This window comes from Scomber japonicus, chromosome 11 (genome assembly GCF_027409825.1).
Source record: "Scomber japonicus isolate fScoJap1 chromosome 11, fScoJap1.pri, whole genome shotgun sequence".
Classification (NCBI taxonomy): domain Eukaryota; kingdom Metazoa; phylum Chordata; class Actinopteri; order Scombriformes; family Scombridae; genus Scomber; species Scomber japonicus.
Window position 1 is genome coordinate 31,432,407 of NC_070588.1, and position 25,512 is coordinate 31,457,918.

General features: G+C 37.4%; 2 protein-coding genes across 3 annotated transcripts in view; one reads left to right on the forward strand and one right to left on the reverse strand.

Moving 5' to 3' along the window:
- The window catches only part of rab3gap1 (RAB3 GTPase activating protein subunit 1), a 308,505-nt gene that overhangs the window by 66,965 nt on the left and 216,028 nt on the right, over nt 1–25,512 (reverse strand). The gene's annotated exons all lie outside the window — the stretch shown is intronic.
- Nucleotides 43–23,691, forward strand: itgb2 (integrin, beta 2). 2 transcript variants are annotated; one of them, XM_053328441.1, is made up of 16 exons: nt 43–89; nt 3,533–3,581; nt 4,630–4,727; nt 7,813–8,014; nt 10,443–10,613; nt 12,702–12,943; nt 13,500–13,658; nt 14,023–14,118; nt 14,226–14,315; nt 14,477–14,614; nt 16,376–16,569; nt 17,263–17,498; nt 18,056–18,275; nt 18,403–18,617; nt 19,221–19,387; nt 23,113–23,691. In XM_053328441.1, exons 2-16 carry the CDS (start codon nt 3,536–3,538, stop codon nt 23,176–23,178), a joined length of 2,340 nt encoding a protein of 779 aa, XP_053184416.1. In that variant the 5' UTR covers nt 43–89; nt 3,533–3,535; the 3' UTR covers nt 23,179–23,691. The 2 variants fall into 2 exon arrangements, with proteins under 2 accessions (XP_053184416.1, XP_053184417.1); XM_053328442.1 differs by lacking the exon at nt 10,443–10,613.

A 25,512-nucleotide genomic window follows, 5' to 3' on the forward strand; every position in this document is an offset into this window, starting at 1 on the left:
TTCCTGTGTCTTTTGGGTGGAGTGTCTTCATACACACAACTGTCAACCACAACTCAAGCTGCAGCTGCATCTGCATCTGCCGGATTCTGGTAAGTTTGTTTCTGTATTGAAATAGTTTGTATTTGTAACTAAAGAGCTTCTTGACTCTTCTCATGCTCTTGACGTTCCAATTTTGTTACTCCTACCTGAGCAGTTGGTAGTCTTTCAAGCTGTGTTTCAAGCTAAGGCTGAAGAAGAACAAAGGAAATTTGGTTTTACATAATTAGATATTTTGTGATGCACCGTGTATTGCATAGTATTAAATAAAGTCACTGAAGTCAGGCTGCCAAAACAAAGCATAGGTGCACCACAGGTTTGTGACAGAATGAGAATTTATATTAATCTAAATGAGGAAGACAAAATTTCCCGTTCTGACTGGTGTCTGAGAGGAAGTTACTGAAATAACTACTGAGGGACACATTTCCATTAACTACATTTTCAATTTTTAAATCCAGAGCTATGTAATCATAATGTGAATTTAATTTTTTAACTAACTATCATGTCAGCTAAAGATGTTGCTATTTCCTGTACAAGAGCACCTAATTTCTCCAAAAGCTGCTAACAAGCAAAAATATCAATGTGGTCATTGTGTTGGCAGATGGAGAAAATAAATTATTGCCTGATATGTACACACTCAGTTGCCTGTTTTCGTGAAAAGTGAAAATAAAAAAAGTTTTATTAATACTTTGAATTCAAGTTCATCAATGAACCTACAAAGTATTGAAGGGCAACTTAGTAACTTTTCCGTGTTATGTATCACTTTACTTGAGGGAACACAAAAAGAGTAACTAATGTTTTAGTAATTAGTACTGAATAAGTAGTTACTAGCTTTATGCATCAGGAACTCATGAAGACAGTGGTCAGTCCTATTTGTAGACCAAATGAACCAATGATCAATATAGTCTCATTTGTTACATTATAATTTATATTCATAATAATCTATTGTAATAGGTAATAATGACATAGCCATTTCTGCTTCTCAGATAGTATATTTAATCCTTTCGACTCATGAAAAAAGAGAAAGGAATCTAAAGTTCTTAACATTTATCTAAATTAGAAATAAATTAACTACTTTTGATTGTTTGGGCTTTGCAGTGAACTGGAACATTTAATTTCGAGGATTTATTAATTTAGCATTGTATGTGGATTATTTTTATTCCATCAACATTGTCCTTGAGATTTAAAAATCAAATTTGTCCCTTATCTATCTCATGAAACCATTCATAGCACTATCATTTTGTGAAATAAAAACAATTACATTGTGGGGTGTGCCATGGATGGAACAGTCTGGACTAAATATTGTTTATTACTAATTGGATTTTGACCTTTCCTCTATCTTACGCAATATTATGTTATCTTCTTCTTTGCTGTTTGACAATTTAAAGGATAGATTTGTAATTTTTCAAGACTTTTAAAACACATCAATGCTGAAAGAGGTTTTTCTCCTTCAAATGTGTTACATGAGGCTTCAGCAGTGTGAGTTAGTCATATCAAGTGGCTGTCCGACAGTGTTTCCCTGTTGAGCGGTGGTGGATGTGTAGACACAAAAAGAGGAACTTTGGCACTAAAAACATTAGTTAAATTAGTTTCAGATAAACATTCAGTGCAAAATGTTTTTGAAAGAGGACTGTGGTGGAGGTAGAGGACTTAAGTGCAATACCTTTTCTTAGTATGAGTATATTATGAAAGCCTGTTGACCAAGGAGGGCTTGGACTGCCAATTTTTTTACTGTGTCATTATGCTTTTGCCTGAGACATCTGGCTCAGTGGACACTCTAACCCCCAAGTAAGCACCACCATGGTTTAACATAGAGCCATATATGTAATCTCTCAGCTGCCAAATATGGTGAATGTGTGGTGAATGTAAATTTCATCCAAGTATCATACATTTGAGGTGGATATGGGGCAGAGTATCAACGCAGTGTGGCTTCAGTACATATCTTAATGTGGACTGTCGTCAAACCCTTAAATCTGCATTAGTAGAATGCAGATTTAGTAGAATGTTTGATTACACTGTGGCATTAAGACAGTGGCATTTTTATATAGCAATAATAATAATGATAATACTATAAAGCCTTTGACAAAACTTTGTCAAGAATAATTAATATAATCTTTAATGGCAAAAATTTGGAGCAAATGAGAAAAAATGTCCATTTGGGCACCTGACTTGTTCTAAGACAAGAATTTATGAGTAAAGGTTTTTATAAGTAAATGTGGTCTTATGATTATCATTGTATAATTAAAGTTATATAAATATATATTTTTTTTACAGGTTTGTACACAAAATACTGTAGAACAAATACAGAAACATACAAGATAAATGTATTCTCCTTTCTCATGAACACTTCTTCATGGCTGAGTCAAAAAGCGGAAATGTACTGATGACACAACCCTATGCTGTTGCTTTCTGCCTTTTATGGTGTTGAAATTGTGACACAGAGCAACAAAAGGCTCCATTTTAGAACACAGGAAATGACAGCATTCAAATGATGAGAGATCATTACATTTAGTTGCTCATTATTACAAAACCAACTTTTTTCATGCCCTGGTACACATCTCATTCAGTGTAATTAGGTTAATGTTATCACATTGTCAATGTGTACCTGTTTTGATTTATGTGTGAAAGGTTTAGATAGGAAATTGCACAGGTATTTTTCAGCTTGTTAGTATTTCAGTATATTAGCATATGGACAGGCCTAAATGTGGCCACAGTTAGTACTTTGTTGTTTACATGGATACACTTATTTTTCTAATGCGCATTAAAACTGATATTTCACTCACCTTGTTACTTCTATGAAAGTGTAATTAAAGCCTCATACCAGGGCCTTCTCTATCAAAGCCCACACAGAAAAAGTTCTACATCTGTAGTAGTAATTTGTCCATAGGGACCATGTAGAGTGTTAAACATAAATGTTACCATTTTATATACTGTACCAGAGTTAGCTTACAGCTAATTTTCATCTGCAGTCCCTTATGTTAATATTAAAACATTATAACAGCACAATAACAAATAGTTCAAGGCAAAAAACACATAGGATACATATAAAAATACAAAGCTACACACAATAGCACGTCATATACAATGTAAAGTCAGTGGTTATAGAGCTGAGAAACTATCAGACTTTAGTTTGGTTTTAAATGTGGATGGAACTGCAGCTCCTCATGTCATTAGCACAGTTTATCAGCATAGGCCTTCAGGACTCCAATCAATTTACCCTAAATGCAATATAATCTATTCATTTAATTAATTCAATTAATTCATGGATAATTCAATTATACATGAACTAATTCCATATCTGGGTTGATATTTATCAAGTAACAATGAAGAAATTTGCATCTAAATTGTAAAATTAAGATCATTTTAGGGTACACATTCTGAAATATAAAATATGCTTAAGTATGTTATTTGTTTCCAGGTGTTTCCAGGATGATTTCTATTTTTAGGGATACTTGTTTCATATATTTTAATACCTGTTTTTTTTTTTTGTCATCAGGAAATGGATCGGCATTTGTTACTTCTTTTAATCGTCATGGCCAGGAATGGTAAATTTGAATAATTACATTACATCATATATTTGCAAATCTATCAAGATAAACTAATCAGTATTGCAAAAGTGAAAAAGGAGTCAATAGTAAAACTTATGGAGCTTTTTGTCCCTCTGTCATAATATAAGGTATAAACGGCAAAATAACAAAATCGCCTGCTGTCGACTCTACACTAGCCCCTCATAACATCATCTAACTCCTTAATCCCTGCAGAATGCAGCATGATACTCCTCTGTCCACATGTAAATCTCCCCTTTTTGCAGAAACCAGAATAGCTATACATAAACTCACTCACTAACCTCCTGTAGCAGGAGGACAGCCCCAAAAAGCTCTTCAGTTCCTGCACAGAGCTAGGTGTCGGCCAGTCCTTCACACACCCTAAGTCACGGACTGTGACGTGCAACAGACTTCCTCAAAAGCAGCCCATTAACTTCTACCGCTGCACAATTGAAAGCATCCAAACATACAGTCTTGTACTGGTCTGGAAAGACTTGCAACAAGTATTTGAAACAGCTCAGTGGATTATCAACTCCCCACTTTCACATCTGAGTGACATCTAGTTAAGCCATCTCCATAAACAGGCCTACCAGTCCATGTCATGAGATGTCCCTGTTTACAACACTTCCCTCAGGCAGGCTGAGAACTATGCATGATCAGACCAACAGGCTCTTTCCAAGAGCTATGGACAAACTGTTACAAACCCTAATACCCCCCACCCACACACGCTACAAGGCACAATATAGGCAGAATATATCTTTTGCTAATTGGGTGAACGTCACACACATATATGCTACAGCATCAAACAAACATTGCAAATTGTGCCCAGATCATGTTCTAAAGTAAGACAGGTGCAGTCAAAACAGGGCTTAATGTTAATTTATAGATACTCCAGGTGTCGATCTGCCCATCCCTACAAAAAGCATTTCTATTCAAGTCAACATAAAACAATAAAAGTTAGAATTATGTGTAACTTCAATTATGAATTTGTGCTCATTTTACAATTTTTTGTGTGTGACTGTGTTGAAGTTTGTGTTTTTCTTTCTAGGACTGTGTCAAAATGGGGAAAGTTGCTCAAAGTCTGTGGTCAACTCCTGCAGTGACTGTATCAAATCTGGGCCAGACTGTGTGTGGTGCCAGAAGCTGGTAAGTTCATGGTTCATAGGTCTTCCAGTGCTGTATGCTGTATCTGTATATCTGTAAATATATATGTGTAAATAAAATCAGTTGCAAGGAGCCATTTTATACCATTTCATATTATCTGGATTTAGAGGACATGAAGCCCACCAAGTCTCAAGGTTTTGCTAGAAATCCACATAGAAAGCAAATGAGAAAGTGTTCAGTCCACACCAACTCTGACCTTCCTTCAGACATCTTTGTCCATAGAACCAGCCTGCTTGCAGCAGCTCCAGATGAACTAACTGGACAGTGTCAAGCTCACAGGCAGACTAGGAGCCAATCTGTCAATACAGATACCCTTAATAAATTCAGAATGTATTAAACAGGATATTTTTATGATTTAAATAGATTTCTGTGGAAATGAGCATGCTAAACATGCCAGAGGAGTAAAAATACGTTAAAACATGTTTCATGTGGATTGGTTATAATTGTTAAAGGGAATATCTTGTATTTTTCCCATTATTTTGGGTGTATGTGACTAATGATTACAAAGTTTGTTAGGGCCCAAGCACTAAACAGTACAAAGGCCCTATTGGATCCGAATTTATTATTATTAGGGCCCGAGCGCTGTCAGTGTGAAGGCCCTATTCAATCTGTAGGAATTATTATTTTCCAAGTTCTTTTTCCATGCAAAGAAGCACATTTTTGGTGGCCTAAACATACTTGAAAACTCTTGAAACTTTACACACACGTCACACCTGGTGAAAACGTTAAGTTTCAACGTGATTGGGCGTGGGTGTGGCCAAGGGACTGTTGTAACTTTACATACACATTCCAATCTGCACCAAATTTCTTGGTTGATAAGAGTCCTGGCCTGAACATAGCTATTTTCAATATTGAGTCTTGGCACCCCCTACTGGAAACTGGAAGTCAGCTTCATGTGACAAACATAATCAGATTTACATGTAATTCACAGGGTGTGTTCTCCACATCATATACTACAAAATTACATAGAATTAGTGGATGTTCTCGAGTGCCACGTTGTGGACACAGGAAGTGTTATTTCACCCCATCTTCAAACATAATGAGACGAGACTGGACATAAAATGAGACATGCTTCTTTATTGAAACAAAAAAGGTTTTTACACATTAACTCCTGGCAGCTGAGGCTAAAGAGCTTGACTAACAACTAACATGTAGTTCACCTCATCTTCTTCGATTGTGTTTTTCTTCTGCTCTTGTTGAGTTATCTGCATTTAGTGGACAATCATGGATAATCAAATGGACTGTACTTATATAGCGCCTTTCTAGTCTTTACGACCACTCAAAGCGCTTTACATTACAACTCATCACCCATTCACATGCATTCATACACTGATGGCAGGGGCTACCACGCAGGGTGCCAACCTGCTCATTCAGGGCAATTTAACCATTCATTCACATTCACACACCGTTGGTGTAGCAACAATTTGGGGTTAAGTGTCTTGCCCAAGGACACATTGGCATGTGGACTGGAGGAGCCGGGAATCGAACCGCCAATCTTCCAATTGGAGGACGACCGCTCTACCTCCTGAATTTGAAAAATAATCAAACCACTTGAAACAATGTAATTATTTTTAGCTTCTAAATTATTCTTTTTATCTTCTAAATGATTCTAAATATACTATGTAAATAAAATGTCTAATATTCTTTTGGGCCATCAGGAAAAATGGGCCATTTAAAGTCTAAGCATCTTAACTCTTTAAACATTAACAGCCAATGACTGCAAATTATTTCAAATTCTTGCCACAACAGTATTTTATATGTAACAATTGATTGCTAAGGTGGGCAGGACAATGCCTCATATCAAGACTGTTGAAGAAAACAGCGTGTTCAGGTGCCTGGCATACCAAATCTTACTTGTCAATGATAAGGTTGATAACTCGATAATAAAGAAACAAACATCTAGAAGTAGTGATCTATAATAAATATCTTGATGACCTCTATCAGATAAAATGCTGATCTTGTTACTTCAATTTACCTTAACATGTGAATTGAGTTTTAGTGGATATTTTAATGGTTCCTCTTATTAAGAAATATTTATATTATTAATAAATTATTATATTATGCATGTATGATATGCCTGTTTCCCAGTTTCCCCTCTAGGTGTGTGTGTGTGTGTGTGTATTCTTGACATACATGCACACATACACACTCACTGTGTGTGCCAGCATGATTTGTGCACATACACCACACAAATTTAAAAGGGAAAAAGTTAATGTAATCCATGTAAATAAAGAAGTAACAGATGTTTAAGGAAAGTAACATTAAACTTATGATTACAGACAATATGTCAAATAAAACAAAAAAACAGGGAGTGGAGAAGAGGTTAAGAAAGAAAAAGAAAGGGAAAAAAAGATGTCAGTGAGAGAAGAATCTGTTAATACAATTAGTGGTTAAAGGAGAGGAAGAGGGGAGCATTATAGGAAGACAGTCCAGAGAAGCCAAAAAGTGATCACACACTCCCTTGCAAGAGCATGGAATCTTTCTTATGAAATAGTTGTTTGCAATTTAACTTTAATATTATATTGTTATAATGCATAGATATGTTTTGAAATTCAAGTTTATTAGATTGTTTTATCAGAAATTACTCTGTTTCCTTTGCAATTTTAGTGGCCCATTTGCTTTTGTCAGTTTCCCATGCCATTCACCAAAAAGCTGACTTCACCTCATATTTCACATATATCAGATGTCTGACACGAATTATTAACTATCTAACTATTAGCTCCATCAAAATCAGTCACAACAACCAATTTCGGATGAGAGATCTGAAGACATCAACTTACCCACAATGCAAGTCCTTTGACTGCATTACAGTCATGTGTGGGAGTGCAAGGGCCCAATGATCGCTGATTGCAGCTTTAATTGTAATTGGTCCAATATTGAGCAAGAGTGCTTCATTTGGAAGCTGGAAAACAGACTGACTCAGGAATAACATCAGAAGCATCATTTTATATGTGATATGTATCATTTGACCCTATTGACTCTTAATTTACATGCAAGGGATGAGTGTTTTACAGTATTTTACAATAATTATAAAATACTGTTTTCTTTTTGCATTCCCTTTTTACAGAATTTCACCAAAGCAGGTGAGCAGGAAGCAGCCCGCTGTGACACCAAGGCTAAATTGATGGACAGAGGCTGCGAGGCGGAAGACATAATTTCCCCTGAAAACAAACTAACAGTTGTCAAGAAAGTGCCTCTGTCTCAGTCATTCAACCAGCAGGAGCCTATCCAGCTGAGTCCACAGACGATTGAGCTGAAACTGCGACCTGGTGAGTTTGACTTTCTAGCTTGAGTTTCATACTTGAGTTTGATTTCCAGATCCAGTTGTGTGTTCCAGGGTTATTATCTTGATTTGGGTGGAATTCGAATTGGACTGGGTCTGAGGTAATAAATTCCAAAATCTGAAGAGGGAAACTGGATATGGTTATAGATACTTGTAGATACATCTAAGGGTCTAACTGACTGATGAAGAGGTGGAGCATTAAAGACCTTGATAACAACCCTACAGAGGACTGGGACTCCTCTTCAGTCAGTTAGAACCGGAGAAGCCCCGTGGATGAGACAACTTCTTCAACTATCTTCAATCAAGTTCAGTTGCCCTCATGTTAGGGGTGTACAGCCACTACTGTTTGGTTAGGGTTAGGGTTATGAAGGTGGGGCAAGTCCCACCCACTTTTTACATGATTCATTTCGACCCCCTCAGTTTTAACAGGTTGAAAAACATCAGTCTATCCACTCAGCACTGTTTTCAGAGCGCTGAGTCAGTGCTTCATTATTAAATCCATTCTGCTTGCTTATTGACAGAATGCCCAAATCAATCAAACAATTTCATGTTTTCGCTGCACATGAACACTGCTGATTCAAACTCATTGATGCTCAAATACCAGGAAGCTGAGGTGGGTCACATACTGTTACAACAAGGTATTCAGGAAATGATTGGTTTACTGAAAATCCAAACTGGACATTTAACTAAATGTTTGTATTTTGTTTGCCCGTTGCTCACAGTCTTTTTGTGTTTGTTACAAAGTCTCTATACTGACTGGCAGCAGCAACACTGTTATGTAAGGTAACTGTTAAAAAATTGCATTACAGAGAAACCAGGTAGATGAGTGGTTAGGGCCCATATTCTCAAGGCCACAATCAATCAATCAATCTTTATTTGTATAGCGCCAAATCACAACAAAGTTATCTCAAGGCACTTTACACATAGAGCAGGTTCTAAACCAAACTCTTCAGGTTTTAACTTTAAAGAGACCCAACATTCCCACATGAGCAACAGTGGCAAGAAAAAACTCCCTTTTAACAGGAAGAAACCTCAGAACCAGACTCAGAGTGGGAGAACATCTGCCTTGACTGGTTGGGGTTGAGAGGAGAGAAAGGAAGGATAGAGGAGAGAAGCACAATGAAAATCAACAATGAAGCTAGAAGGTCTGGAATCCGTCATCCGGACGTCTACAGGCCCAGATTACCTGTGAGATGAGAAAGCACAGACAACTCCGGGGAAGAAGTTTAGGTTATTGACTGCAATTAATAGAACATGAATGTTAATGGATATAGATGGATGGATAGAGAGAGAGAGGGAGGAGGAGAGAGGAGTGCAGTGCATCATGGGAGTCCCCTGGCAGTCTAAGTCTATAGCAGCATAAGCTAAGAGCTCTAAGAGCTCTAACTATAAGCTTTATCAAAAAGGAAAGTTTCAAGCCTACTCTTAAATGTAGAGAGGGTGTCTGCCCCCCGGACCAAATCTGGAAGATGGTTCCACAGGAGAGGAGCCTGATAGCTGAAGGCTCTGCCTCCTGTTCTACTTTTGGAGATACGAGGAACCACAAGTAGACCTGCATGCTGGAAGCGCAGTGTTCTAGTAGGTACATAAGGTACTATAAGCTCTTTAAGATATGATGGAGCCTGACCATTAAGAGCTTTGAAGGTGAGGAGGAGGATTTTGAATTCTATTCTGAATTTTACAGGAAGCCAATGCAGTGAAGCCAAGATGGGAGTAATATGATCTCTCTTTCTAGTTTTTGTCAGAACACGAGCAGCTGCATTCTGGATCAGCTGGAGAGTCTTTAGAGACTTGTTAGGACAGCCTGATAATAATGAATTACAGTAGTCCAGCCTAGAAGTAACAAATGCATGGACTGCATCATTTTGAGATAGGATGTGTCTGATTTTTGTAATATTACGCAGATGAAAGAAGGCAGTCCTTGACATTTGTTTTATGTGGTAACTAAAGGACAGATCCTGATCAAATATAACTCCTAGGTTCCTTACAGTGGTGCTGGAGGCCAGAGTAATGCCATCCAGAGTAGTTATGTCATTTGATAATGAATCTCTAAGGTGTTTAGGGCCAAGCACAATAACTTCGTTTTTTTCTGAGTTTAATAACAGGAAGTTACAGGTCATCCAGGCCTTTATGTCCTTGATGCATGTTTGTTAGGCCACAAGATGTAGTACAGCATTGGACCTTTATTGTATGCCCCCTGCAAGATTGTCCCACCCACATTTTCCTGATATTATGTACCGCCATACCATCCAGCTGTACCTTGATTCAACCCTCATTGGATAACTATAACCTGAATGATTAAGAATCTTGACAGATGAATTCCAAAATACTATGTTTTCATGTCATATTGTGAATTCTTCAATATAAGTAGTTTTCTTGTTTTCTTTCTTTTTTCCACTTGTTTGTGATTATAGGGCTTCCTCACAAATTCACTGTTTCTTTCAAAAGAGTTGAGGGTTATCCAGTTGATCTCTACTACCTGATGGACCTGTCTAACTCCATGAAAGATGACCTGGAAAATATCAAGAATTTGGGAAAAGATCTTTTTGCGGCTCTGAAAAGTATTACTGAACATGGACAAATAGGTAATATATTTTCCATCTTAATGTGACAACTTGAATTGTCTAAAATGTTAATATACATTATACAATGCTAAGAATGAATCCACAACTTTCAGTGGAATTATTTTGTACATAGGATGTGTCAATATATACCTACAGGTAAGACACATACTTTTAGTAGATACAATGAAAGAAGAGCTTTGTGTTAGATAGATTGCAGTGAAAGCATTTTTTTAGGGTTAGGGTTATAGTTACAGGTTATGTTTGTTGTGTTAGTAACAAGAGAGGAAAAGTGGGGAAAATCTGTGTTTATTGAAATTAGTTATGGTATTTATACATAGTTATACATTTTAAATTATGGATTAGGTCTGCACGATTTGGTGAAAGTCATATTGTGTAAAATATTGCAATTATAATTGCAATTGCAATATGATGAACAAAATGCTATCATGGGTGTTGTTACAACCCAGCTCGTTAAGGAAATATGTAACATAAAAACTAGATGTTAAGGTTGAAACAAAATTATTTATTAACCAAGGATTACAGGAATGAAACAAAGGCCGGTTGATGCTGCTCAAATAAACAAATAAATAGAACCAAAAGAGGACTCCTATAACAGAGCTAACAACAAAACAGAAAGGAAACCTACCAAACTTCTATTAATAGTTTCTACAAAAATACAGAAGGTGAGCAGCTAGGGGTTACTACCATCCGTAGTAAACAACGACGGATGGTGTGTGTCAGTAACACTAAGCCTTGGCCAACAGGTAACAATTCACTGTAACAAAACCTAGCAGAGTGCAGCAGCAAAGCGAGGCGGACTGGCCACAAAGATCCAGCCGCCCTGAGTGTTGGGCTGCAGAGCATTTAAAAGCTCGTACTCTAATTGGCGCTAGGGATTGGAGCACAACCACTGACGCCACACCAATCAGGAACCAGAGTTGGAGCCGAAGGAATGGGAGGAGCCAGGGTATTGGCTAGGCTGGAGAGGAGGGAACCAAACAAAAGAAAGAACACACAGGGAACCCACACACACACCCCATACACACCTCTACAGGGCCGTAACAGATGTATAATTATTGATGATTTTGAGAATCTAACTTACCAATAGCATGGTTAAGTTTATGTCCATTGATTAAGCGCCATCACATTCACAATGTTAATGCAATCTGTTGTGATAACAACCTGACGCTCCTCACACATGCAGCCAATGCCTCTTTCAAGGCTAAGTCGTCCTGTGATCCTCAGGTACAGACATTTTCTGAAATCCCTCTTTGCTAACCGAGTAAAAGGGCATCATGTCTATTGCCAAGCAGAACGTTATGGAGTCGGTTTGTGTTTTGTTTTGTTTACAGGATGGCTATAAGTTGTCTCTTTATTAGTTAGTGCTTTCACTGCAATGCATTCATATTTTACTTTGTGCTGTTTAAGCTGCTGATATAAATGTGTTTTGTATTGCCACGTGCTGTAGAAACTTTCATTTGAGATGTTTTACAGAGTAACTCTTTCTGCTCAATGTTGCTGAGCTTGAATCCAAAACATCACTATGTATGCTTCCATTTGCACCTGGTCTGTAGTCTGCACACCGACAAGTCATGCGGCCATGCACTGCATGCTTCACTGACTACACAGAGACTGACAGCAGTCTGAAGTATCTCCGCTAATGGTGCACAAATTACCAAACGTTTTCACACACGCATTTAAATTGAATTAAATTGAAATGTCTCCTTTACGATAAAAAGTCTCTTTTGCAATTATATAATTGCACAGGCTGACATTGCGATTTCGATTGCAATTATAAATAATCATGCAGCACTATTATGGATTACTTTCATTTTTACTGGTAAAAACATTTTGGATAAATGGGTAGACCTATACCTCTTGTAAAGAACACAGTTATATGCTGTATATAGTAAACATATACATTTTAAACTTATGGTAAAACAACTTGGGAAATAATGAGAAAAAGGAGACCCTATTCTTAAGTGTCACCTATTATTCCAGTATGTTATTCCTTATACATCTCTGGAAATTCTGACAAATCACCCAAGAGGTGTTACCTTACACGAATAAACAAGAATGAGGAACTAATTGGTGTTTGTCTAATAACAGGGTTTGGTGCATTTGTTGATAAGACAGTCCTTCCTTACACTAACACCAACGAGGAGAAACTGCGAAGGCCATGTGATGAGACTGACCAGTACTGTCAGGCTGCCTTTGGCTACAGACATGTGCTTAGTATGACACCAAGTGAGGATGAGTTCAAGGAAAAAGTGACAGAGCAATTCATTTCTGGGAACTTGGACTCTCCTGAAGGGAGTCTTGATGCCATGATGCAGGCTGCCGTATGTGGGGTAAGTAAAGAGGAGATGTAACTGAACAATTAATAACGGAAAGGAATGAAATATTAGCTGATAAGAGAATTAAACCTTCTGTTTTTGCCTATTCAAGTAGCAGTAATGCTTACTACTATAATATTCATTCAAAAACACAGGCTACAGCCTCAACCATCTGTTGGCAATCAAGTTTAAATTACTTATCACAAACTTTCAGTTCATAATTGTGAAGCTTTTTTCACAACTTTGAGTTAGTAACTTATTGAGTAAAAAACACACCTATTTGTTTTGGTCTGAGATACTGATACTGTAGCTGGTGCCAGACATCTTGTGGCTGAATGTTGTGTATTGCAACTTTAAAGTAACTAAGGACATAACATTAAAACTAAAAATTGACAATATAAGTCAATAAATTTACTATCAACATATTTCATTTCACAGTACAATTTCTGCTCTTGGCCGCTAAAGCATTTTCATGTTTCCATTTATGCAATTTAAAGCTTGAATAAGGTATGGGTAAAATGTGGCCTTGGTTAAATTATTTAAATTGTCCCTAACACATATTTTTGCTTAGGAAAAAATAGGCTGGAGGAACAGCAGCACTCGGCTGATTGTCCTGACTACTGATGATGGGTTCCACATGGCTGGGGATGGAAAATTGGCCGGTATACTGGAGCCAAATGATGAAGCTTGCCACATGCAAAACAACCTTTATGTCAAGAGCAGTGAGATGGTATGTCTGGGATCACACAAGGGGATACACTATTATCATAATAATATAAATGATATAAAGGATCTAAGCTGTAAACATCGGAACTACAAGTATCCATCAAATTAACCACTTATCACTGATCTATTATCACCACACTGATTTTAGTTTTCTTGCAAATCCACAGCCAGGGAGTTTTTCACTAGCCAGGACCACACCCATGACATGATGCACTTTAACGATTTCGGGGGGATATGAGAGCGAAAGGGGAGGAGAAATATAGTTATAGGAAATGCTGGAGGTGGGGAAGTTGTGGTGTGGTCCTGCTCCTGAAAATACAATATTTATATTTACAAATTTCACTGATTTTACCAATGGTTGTGTGCAGGATTACCCATCTGTTGGACAACTAGTAATGCAGTTGAAGAAAAACAATATCCAGCCAATATTTGCAGTGACAAAAAAGACTAAGACTGTGTACCAGGTAAATATCTTGTTCCTAATCATTGGTGTACCTAATTTTATTTATGTATACAGTACACTCTGTAATCTTATTGTGAAATGATTTTTGTATCTTGTGTTTTATCCCAGCAACTCTCTGACATGATTCCAAAATCTGTGGTGGGAGTTCTGTCAGAAGATTCTAAAAATGTTGTTGACTTGATTAACAATGCCTACAGAGTAAGTTGTCAACTGCCACTGAGTATTGTGGCTACCACTCTCCTTTTGTGTATTTGTGAAACATTTTAGATATCAAACTAATACATTTTTTTTACTTACAACGTTGTGTTATTTTTGCCTACCATATCTCACAACCCTCTCAAATTTGTAATACATAACAGAGTCTGTCCTCCAAAGTAACTTTGACCCATGAAAATCTCCCAGACAATGTAAGAGTTGTCTACACCCCTAAATGTGAGCATCCTGAATCAGCACAGGACAACAAGGGAGTATGTAACAATGTCCCTGCAGGAACACAGGTCAGTTCTTTTTATTGTTTTTTCATCATGGTGATATTCATATATCAAGTACACGTAGTACTTGTTACATCAATTCCATGTTTCAACATTGTATTGGCTGCCCTCCATGTCTGTTTCCACATTGCAATTTTCATCAAAAAAAGCCATCCATGTCCCCATGCTTATCTTAGTCCTCGTCATGGACAGCCAATCAAGAACTGCTCCATCAGCTCTTTCTTTTCTAAAACTATCTATTGATTCTGCTTATTGGTCCAATTTTTCATCAATTCCTGATCATTTTTTTTGTGTGGAAAAAATAAATTGACCCACACAGGTTTTCAGGGACAATTAATTAATTAATTAATTAGTTAGTCTCTTAAAGTCTCCTGCTTCTATGAGAAAAAATAAAATGAGTGGGAGGCAGAGTGCCCTGTTAGCTCCTGGAAAGTGTCCTGGTGCATTGATATGTGGAATTGAAGAGCTTTAATTTGCAAACAACACTAACATGCAATCAGAGCCTGATCATTAAGAGCTTTGAAAGTGAGGAGAAGGATTTTAAATTCTATTCTAGATTTTACAGGAAGCCAATGCAGTGAAGCTAAAATAGAAGTAATATGATCCCTTTCTAGTTTTTGTTAGTACGCGTACAGCTGCATTCTGGACCAGCCGGAGAGTCTATAGAGACTTGTTAGGACAGCCTGATAATAATGAATTACAAAAGTTTCTGAATAAAGTTTCCTAAAGGAAGCATATATAAGGAGAATAGTATTGGTCCAAGCACTGAACTGAGGAACACCATGTCTAACTTTTGTTTGCATGGAGGATTTATCATTAACATTTACAAACTGAAATCTATCTGACAGACAGGACTTACATCAGTTTAATGCTGTTCCTTTGACGCCAATTGCATGTTCAAGTCTCTGTAAGATTTGATGATCAATAGTGTCAAAGGCAGCACTAAGATCTAACAAGATGAGAACAGAGAGAAGTCCATTGTCTGATGAAGTTAAAAGGTCATTTATAACTTTTCTTAACTGTCTCTGTGCTATGATGAGCTCTAAATCCAGACTGCAAATCCTCAAATATACTATTATGTAGAAAGTCACACAGCTGATTGGCAACTGCTTTCTCGAGGATCTTAGAGAGAAAGGGGAGGTTAGATATAGGTCTATAGTTAGCTAAAACCTCTGAATCAAGAGCAGGCTTTTTAAGAAGTGGTTTAATTACAGCTACCTTAAAGGACTGTGGTACATAACCTGTCACCAAAGACAGATTGATCATATCTAATAAGGTAATGCTAACTGAGGGAAATACTTCCTTAAGCAGCCTAGTTGGAATTGAGTCTAAGAGACAGGATTATGGTTTGGATGAAAAATCATTAAAGTTAAGGTTTAACAGTGGTTTCTAAGTGCCTATCGAGGGCAGGAGGTGATTAATTTTGTCCCTAATAGTTAGAATTGTATCATTATAGAAACTCATGAAATCATCACTACTGAGAGCTAAAGCAATACATGGACCAGTATAGTTTAGCCAAAGTGCTGAAAATAAACCTTGAACTGTTTTTATACAGGTAAGCTATGGTGCTGGAAAAGAGGGCAAGCAATTATTGCACCTCAGATTCAGAAAGAGGTGGAAAGGATTGGTCTGACACATATAGCAGGGATCAAGAACGTGGAAATTTTTTTCATTTTGACCTAACTTAATAGTTTTTAAAAAAATGTTTACAGTGTTGGAATGTATTTCTCCTGTGTATGACTTTCCAAAACTTGCTGCACTCTCCAGATTTCCTTTGATGTCACTTTGACAGCAGACTCATGTATGGAGGACACGTCTTTCACTATCAGACCACTTGGAATTAAAGACACGTTGACAGTTTCCTTGTCTACAATCTGTGAGTGTGTTTGTAAAAATCACACTGATGTTAGTGGCTCAGCATACTGCAACAGCCACGGAAAAATCCAATGTGGTATTTGTAGGTAAGTGTTGCATGTCCTACACAATGACTGTGAACGTTAGTTGGCATTAGGGCTGGGCCGATTCGATTCTCTAACGATTTTTGGGTCCTGATTTGAATTAAATTGCGATTCTTATTAAACAAGTATTGCGATTTTATATTTCAATTATTGTGATTTTCTTTCCTTAAACAAAAACAGGTTGAACCAAACACTTGGTAATACATCATAAGTCATATTTACAAAAACAACACACACATCATATCAGTTTGTGATCTTACAATAAACTAAACACTTAGCTTAGTCTTTAGAAAATGTAAAAAAAAAAAAAAATTAATAAATTATTTTCAATCAATTCTCGTATCTCCAGAAAAAAATTGCAATTAATATAAAAATCGATTTTTTTGGCCCAGCCCTAGTTGGCATGTACTTAAACCAAATAGTTTTAATCACCTACACCTAAAAGTTTAATATTTTGAGAAATATGATACATTGTTTTTCTTGCTGAGAGTGGGATGACAAGATATATTGTCTTGTGGCATTAAGAAGAATCAGACAGAAGATAAAGTTGTATTTGGCATTCAGATATTATCAAAGGAATGCTCTATTAAAAATGCATGATGAAGGGATACTGGTAAAACAGATTGGCTCTTTACAGTTTTATTTTAAAATGTATAGGATTTTTACATCCTCTCCAACTCTTTCTTTCTCATTCAGCTGCAAAGATGGCTATGTTGGACAGGCCTGTGAATGCTCCACTGACGAAAGAGAGGAGCGCGCCAAGCGAGCATCCTGTCAGAAGTCAAATAACACACAGGAGTGTGAGGGTCGAGGAGACTGTGTATGTGGCAGGTGCAGGTGCCATACCACAGAGAGTGGAAATAGTTACCATGGTGATTACTGTGAGTGCGATGATGAAAGCTGTGAGAAGTTCCAGAATCAACTATGTGGAGGTAAAGCTTCAGTCATTTTAAATAATTGGCATTGTTCGATTAAATAAAGAGTGGATCTGCAAGTCAATCTTAAAGTGTTACAGCGAATAACTAATGTTCTTCATTATAGTTTACTGATAAAAGTATTTACAAATGGTCCAGAGCTATATGTATGACTAGTCTCAGCCTCTCTTTACAGGGAGAGAAACACTTATTTGACTGAGAATTGAAAATCTTAATCTAAATGAACTTTTGTTGGAAAATGTCAATATTTTCTATCAGTATTAAAAACTTGGGAGAAAACAGCAAGTCAGACCAAGCACTGCACAGTCCTTTGAGTCTCTATAGCTCATGTCAGCAAGGTCTATACCCTTAATTATGAATGCTTAATTTCAATTCTGTCTACCATTGTTGAGTAGTAGTTTGTTTTGTGAGTCTATAGCTGACCAAATATGGTGCTTGACATTCATTTCTGATGTTTCTTATAGTCATACTTCAGAGCGAATGTGGGATATGTGCATACACAAAGTATTGTTAAAATCATCCTAACTCTCCTTTCCATTCCTCACAACTTGTAGGACACGGTGAATGCAAATGTGGTGACTGTATATGTGACGCAGACTTTGAGGGCTCAGCCTGTGAGTGTAGGAAGTCTGACCAGGCCTGTCGTACCCCTGACAACACTGTGTGCTATGGCAGAGGGAAATGCAAGTGTAACCGCTGTGAGTGTGAGGGGGGGTACCAGCGCCCAAATTGTCAGAAATGCATTGGCTGCCCAGACTCCTGCCAGACCAAATTGTAAGTACTCCCAACCTAACCAAAGTCAAGCATTTGATCATAAACAAATGAAAAATGAGAGACTTAATGAGTTTGACCACCAGCTCATGTTGAGACTTGATACTCTCGCTATTAATGTTGTCTTCAGGAACTGCATTGAGTGCCTTGGGTTTGAATCAGGTCCCTTCAAAAAGAACTGCACGGTTGCTTGCAGCAGTATCCTTCATTATCAGATGGTAGACCGTCTTACCTTATCAAGCAAGGAGTGCAAGCAGAAGGACTCAGAGGGCTGCTGGATTAAATTTAAACTGGATCAGTTGGTCGGTAAGGACAACTACACGGCTGAAATTCAGAAACAAAAAGGTAAGCTATAAATGAAATACATAAAGCTGTTCAGAGCTGACAAATTCAAATTCATTTTTTATTTTGGAAGAAAGTAAAAGAAAGATGCTACTTATTTTTTTATTTTTTTTTACTAAACACAGCTGTTTTCAGATTGCATAGAGATGAGGTAATATATCTATTTAAGGCTATGTAAGATTAAAATCATCAAACAAAAAGAATAGCCTCTCCTCAATCTAGTAACGTCTTTGTCCTCTTTCATGCTACAATGCTGCATGTACCCCAATGGTGAACAGGCTCTTGTGGTCTATGTATCCCAAATCATTTTGTCTGATTTCACAGGGTATCTGACCTTGCTTATGGTCTTGTTTGATTATGTTGGTCAGATGGAGGCGTCATGTTTCATAATGAGTTAAAAGTCCCTTGTAGCAACTTTAAAGTTTTAAACCCTTTGCTGTATCTTATGGTGGTGCTAGAGAAACGGTCAGTGAATAACAGTAACAAAGATTCATGCCATGTCACTACCATGGGTAAAAAAGTCACTTAGCTATATATCACCTTTTTTTTTTATAGTTTGTCTTTTTGCATGCGTATACCTTCTGTAATTTATACCTTCACCTCTAGAATGTCCGGAACCACCCAGTGTCACAGCAATCATCGGAGGCTCCGTTGCGGGCGTGGCTGTCATTGGCATCCTGCTGCTGATGCTGCTCAAATTACTAATTTATATGAAGGACATGAAAGAGTGGAAGAAATTTGAAAATGAAAAGAAGAAATCCAAGTGGGCAGAGGTGAGAAGACTTATTTGGATGTCATTGTTATCACAGCTAGCAAAAAAAAAAATCACAACCAACATTTTAAAGTTTTTTTGCTTCTATAGTGTCTATAGTGTTTTTGTTAGTCTATTGTTTGTTAAGCACCTCCTTTCATGTCTGAATGACAACCTGCCACATTGATTCTCTAGAAAAAGCCATTCTGCAGTACAGCACTGTAGGTAGAAGGCCACTGTTCAGTGATACTGCAGTAGCATACTGTGCTGTAGTATACCTAAACTAGTAGCATACTGTTTATCGTGACTATTAGAGCTGGGACTTCAGCTCAGCCAAAACTTATCCAGACACACCAAAAAAGCAACAGAGCAAAGGATATTGCTAGGGATGAACAGCAGATTGTCAGGTGGCTCCGTTTTGTGTAGTTTTCAAGATTACATAGTACAATGACAATAGTATGATTAAAAACACTAAAAAAACACAATAATAGTTGTAATTAGTTACTTCCACCCCTGTGAAATATAAAACTGGCCACCCAGCTCACCTCAGTTAGACTACTTGAAAGTAAAGTCCTTTCGTCTGTCACAGTAGTGTCATAAAGTTTGTCCTTAGATTTAAACTCCAAGAAAAGTCCTTTCTCTATTGACATCAGAGCCAAGCCTGTCCTGTTGTCCCTGGCGGTTGGTCCTGATGCTGATGAATACAAACAAACAAACAAAAGCTCTGAGTTTGTTAACCCAGAGCTGTGTGAAAGTCTGCCGTCTCCATTCCAGAAACAGGGATTACTTTAACACTTTGAACATAATCTTAGAGTTTTGCTGTTTCATTTCCTCACTCATTCTGTCAAAAAAAGGTGCATATTGAAGCACATTCATTTCAGGGGTTTAATATCAGAATCAAACTCCTGTTTGGCTTAGTTTGTTACTCAATGAATCTTTACTGATGTTTCATGCACTTATCAGTATTTTCTTTCTTGCAATTTTTGCCCTGACATTGAAATGATTACACAGCAGGAATTCACCTACAGCTCAGAACAAAATATAGGGCGTATGTGTGAAATGTCTAGAAATTTAGATTTGTTGACATTAGCCACAAGGATGTAACTTGGTTTGAGAAGTGGGGTGAGTGGGGGTCCTCCTCCAGAAAAAACTAAACATTGCGATTTGTGTCCCATTTCCTGCATTTCTACATGATTACATACATTTCCCCGTCTCCAGTGGAAATGACCCCCCAGATAAGCCATGCCCACTTTTATCAATCATTACCAAATTGTGTGCCTCGACTTAGTCATCACCCTACATTGTGAAAACCAATCTGTAAAGCCAATTACAAAATGTATGGAAATTCCCTGATAACTTCTCATCAGCAAAGTCTGTCGTTGATCCTGACATAGTTTCAGCATGATTGGTCTAATTTTCTGATGATTGCTCAAAAATACCTTTTTAAGAAAATGAGAAAAAGTTTTGAGAGCAGCTGCTCATTGGAGCAAAAATGCAGATGAATCGAGTAATTAAAATGATACAAAATTCAGTTAAAAGCTACAAATGTGCTGAGAGCTGAACACAAATACAGCTTTTTTCTGCACACAGGTCCACATTGATTATACAGTTCACTTTATGTTTGGGAGGGCAGTGCTGGTCCTAGCCTCCCTGGGGCCCTAAGCAAAATTCTGCTAAGGGGCCCTGACCCATGAGCCAGCAGCCATGTAAACCATTTATTTCATTTGCCACACAATCACACCTGATACACCAGTGTTCCTGCTACAATCCTCCTTTTAAAACAGTTTGCACCATCTGTCATTCTAACAATAAGTAGACATATATACTGTATAGGCTTTCTGTAGTTCACCTGGGTCTATAGGGTCTGTACTTGTTGAAGGCTGTGGGTGTATGTTGGCAGTAGGACCTGAAGCTGCCGGTACTGGGTCTGGGTTGTTAATACTGGGTTGCCTTTACTGATAAACCTAAGCATAGAACCTGTAAATTATAGATCATACATTATTATTAATTGTATCAGTTGCATCAATATTTAATTTACTACATATAAAATACAATAAAATATATAATATAAAATACAATTTATACCATAGCTTGGCTGAATATTCTGTTCTTATTTACTGTGAGAGATGTGCATTCATATTGCCTAACTATGAACTAATTAGCATTTTAAAATCAATATTGCTGCAATCCATTGCTTGCAATGTCATCCTTTAGTCCAAAGTTGTAACTGACTTAAGTTAACCTCGACTGAGAATAGATTGTCTTGTTTTAAAATTATGTGCAACTTATTTTTCTGCACTTCATATCAAATAAGCCTATTCTCCAGAGCACAGATGTTGCTTGATGCAGTCTGAGTTTTACTTCTACTCAAGGTGCAAGCATGCTGGTGGATGTGCACAAATGCACCTTTCTTTCCAAGCTGCAATTCAGGAACAAACACAGTTGTTTGTTCACATTCATCAAATCAATACAGTTTATCCCCAAGCAGTTTTGGCCATTTTTGCTCTCCTCACATTTTTACTCACTGTTGGTTCATTTTTCACTGCACATGCGTCCTGCATCTCTAGCAGCAGTACAATCGTGGCTACAAGTAGTAAGAACCCAAGATGTCTTATTGTGCAGTCTAACACTGTTATAATGTAATAAATCATAAAAAAACAGAAGTTGAATTTCTTGTACAAATTATTTAAAAACAAAACAGCAACAGGAATCTCTACTTTGTTACCATGCAATACAAACTATTTACATTTTCCCTCTCTTCACCAATCACTTTCCAATTCTCTCTTTTTATTTTTATACTATTACAGCAAATGTGGCGAAATTGTGTTTCCAACATCAATGGGACATAAAAAGTGGGCATATGTGTATCTGTGGATAGGGATCGAGAACATAAATACCTGCTTGTTGTTCCTGCAATTCACTCTCGTGTTGTTTTTTTTTCGTGGCCTGAAGGTTAGCAGCGCTTATTCCTGCCTACTGTTATCAGTAAATATGAGCATGCTTTGTAACTCAGGCGCAGACTTGGCGGGGCCTTTTCGGATGCACAGGGCCCTACACAGCCTGCGTATAGGCAGGACCGGCCCTGGGGGAGGGGCACGGTAGGCCCTGCCAACAAACAGGACCACTGTAACACAGCTTGCCACGGCTATGAAAAAACCCTATTGGATATTTGCCTTTATAATTCAGTATATTGTTCTTTTCCAGGCACAAATTCCATCAGTAGGCTACAACAGACTCATGTCATACTCACCACTCAGTTGATCTTTAGTTGCTTTAAATTAAACTCAATGCTAAACATTCAGATGTTTCACATTCAGCTTTTCTAAATGGTTCCAGTCAAATACTCACATTTGTAGTATCTGCAAGGACTCAAAATACAGCAATGGAGTGGTCCTGAAGAAGTTACTGCTATGGAAATCATTAATTATTAAAACTTATTCTCAGGTTGCCATGTGGTCATCATTAAACAGATAATTCCACCTCCTGACCCTGCCTTGTTTATGTCATCCACCAGCCAACTATTATTTGATCAGCCAATATCAGAGTTTACTGTTCTCTTTCTAGATTGTAAAAATGACAACATGCTCGGTGCTTGTAAGGTCTGTCTACACCACTGACATTGTATCCTTTTGCAATCTGCTTATTCCACATTATGTGAAATCTTGAACTTCATTGACTTTGAGATATAACTTTAAAAATCACCATAGATGGAAACAAACTAATCACAGGCTATGTCTCTGTTAACAGGCTGATAACCCACTGTTCCAGGATGCCACCACCACTGTAACCAATCCAACCTTCACTGGAGAATGAGTATTTGCCCTGCAGCAAGCATTCATACAGCTGTGGCAAGAGTTTATCACAACCCTCTTAAATCTGAACAACATCTGTGTTACTGCTTTAAATTTCCATGTTCACAGATTTATTTACAGGCATTATTGCTATTGTGTTATTATTGCATACCAAGGCCTTGCTATTGATGAATTACTATCCAGAGTTTTATGTATTGCATTTAATTACTCTGCTTTTTTTTAAATGACGCACATTCTTTATTATTGCTTATAATATTATGAGATAAAAGTACAGTATGATATTTTAAGAAGTTGATGAGATTTAATATTTACAATATGTACAGTAGGAGGAGGAGTTAGAATGGTACATAATATAATGGTAACAGAGTGGATGTATCATGTGATCAGTTTTTTGAATAGTTGAAAGTTTTTCTGTTAATATGGCACATTATTTTACAGACTTAATTCCTTTTTAAATGTATATAAGAAGAGATCTGAATTGGAGTTCAAGGAAATGAATAAAGATCAAGTTTAAACATTTCCACAATTTGTTTTTATTTTAAGATTGAAAGAATTTTTGGCCAATAGGGCATTAGTAGTTTAAAGTTTAGTTTATAGCCAATAATTAAAGTAAAGATTCTAATTAATTTGGTTTATTTATTAATTACAGCTTTGGTTCTTTTTAAATAGTTTTGTTCAGTCATGAAAGCCAGGTAGCAGGTAAACCAGGTAAAATTAACAAGATTGTAATTGTTGAAAGTATGGGAAACTGATTAATGTCACCTCAAATGTTAAAGAATATTTGTTAAACATCATTCAAAAATTGCTTAATCATAAAATAAGCCCTCATACAGTTGTCAGGACTGTGTGCAGCAGCGCTCAAGGTGCTGCTCCTGCTGCTTGCAATATAATAACTAACCACTAGGACAAGTTACTCTTTTTAAAAATATGTTGATATATGTAGGAGTAGCCTCACTACGGGGAACCATTCAAATGTAGGAGTGGAAGGGCTAATTACTAATAATAATAATCATAAATAAGTATTAATAAGAAATCAAATAATTATCAATTCTAGTTATTAATTAGGGGCACCAGCCGGAAACTGGGAACAATAACCAAACAGTTAATTCAGCCTCAATCAATCATAAAAATTAGAAAGGTGAAGGAGTAGAATCCGAGCTCTGACTATTTTGATCAGCCCTTTATCACAATAACATATGCACAATGATCACAAAACACTTCTCTTTAAAAAGGTATAGCAGTTTAGTTACAAATTATTAATTGATTATTAATTGATAAAGTTAATCAATGAATGGTTATAAATTGTTCTACCATTATAACTACCAGACAAACAACAACAGATGTGTATGGAAGACAAATTAAGACAAATAAACAAGTCTGTGTGTGTGTGTGTGTGTGGGTGTGTGTGTGTGTGTGTGTGTGTGTGTGTGTAGGAGAGAGGAGGGGTGTGTGTCATACAGCTGCACTGGCTTCCGCATCACTTTTAAAACTTCTTCTCCTCACCTATAAATCTCTTCATGCCATTGCACTCCAGTACTTCAGTACTTAACAGACCTCCTCCATGTTTATCACCATCTATGGGACCTGCGCTGTGCTGACTTGGGCCTCCTGTCCATCCCCCGCACCAGAAGGCAAACCATTGGGAGCAGAGCCTTCAGTGTGGTAGCTCCTACACTTTGGAACTCGATCCCTCCTAACATTCGCCAAGCACCAAATCTGGGCTATTTTAAATCACTGTTGAAAAGGCACTTGTTCCTTCAGGCTTTTGCCGGCTAAATGTGTGTTTTTGTCTGTGTTTCTTGTTATTGTGAAGCGACCTTGGGTCTCATGAAAGGCGCTATACATACCGGGTAGGACCTACTAGCTCCAATGTTGATTTTCAATGTGCTTCTCTCCTATCCTTATAAGATAGGCGAGAGATCCTACCACAATTGAGGTAGGGTCTGCCGTTCATTTTCTCATATTTGAGGTGGGATTAACGAATGTCGATCAAATCAAACAGAGTCACTCTACAGTCGTCATCATCTTGAGCCCGCCTCCCTGTTCTGTGATTGGTTCCCTATCTCAGGCGAAAATGTTGTTTTGGTGGCCATGCTAACTTTCTGAGTGAAGTAGAATGACGCTGGAAAGAGAGCATGGGTTTACCCAGGCTACTATCCTTCCTTTCTCTCCTCTCAACCCCAACCGGTAGAGGCAGATGTTCTTCCACTCTGAGTCTGGTTCTGCCTGAGGTTTCTTCCTGTTAAAAGGGAGTTTGTTCTTGCCACTGTTGCTCATGTGGGAATGTTGGGTCTCTTTAAAGTTAAAACCTGAAGAGTTTGGTTTAGAACCTGCT

What these genes read in the sequence shown, in the direction of transcription:
- itgb2 (XM_053328441.1), top strand. Translation starts at nt 3,536, where the DNA reads ATGGATCGGCATTTGTTACTTCTTTTAATCGTCATGGCCAGGAATG. An exon ending in TGCAGGCTGCCGTATGTGGG is followed by an intron (nt 12,944 to 13,499) that starts GTAAGTAAAGAG and finishes ATTTTTGCTTAG; the next exon opens with GAAAAAATAGGCTGGAGGAA. An exon ending in TGAAATTCAGAAACAAAAAG is followed by an intron (nt 18,618 to 19,220) that starts GTAAGCTATAAA and finishes CTTCACCTCTAG; the next exon opens with AATGTCCGGAACCACCCAGT.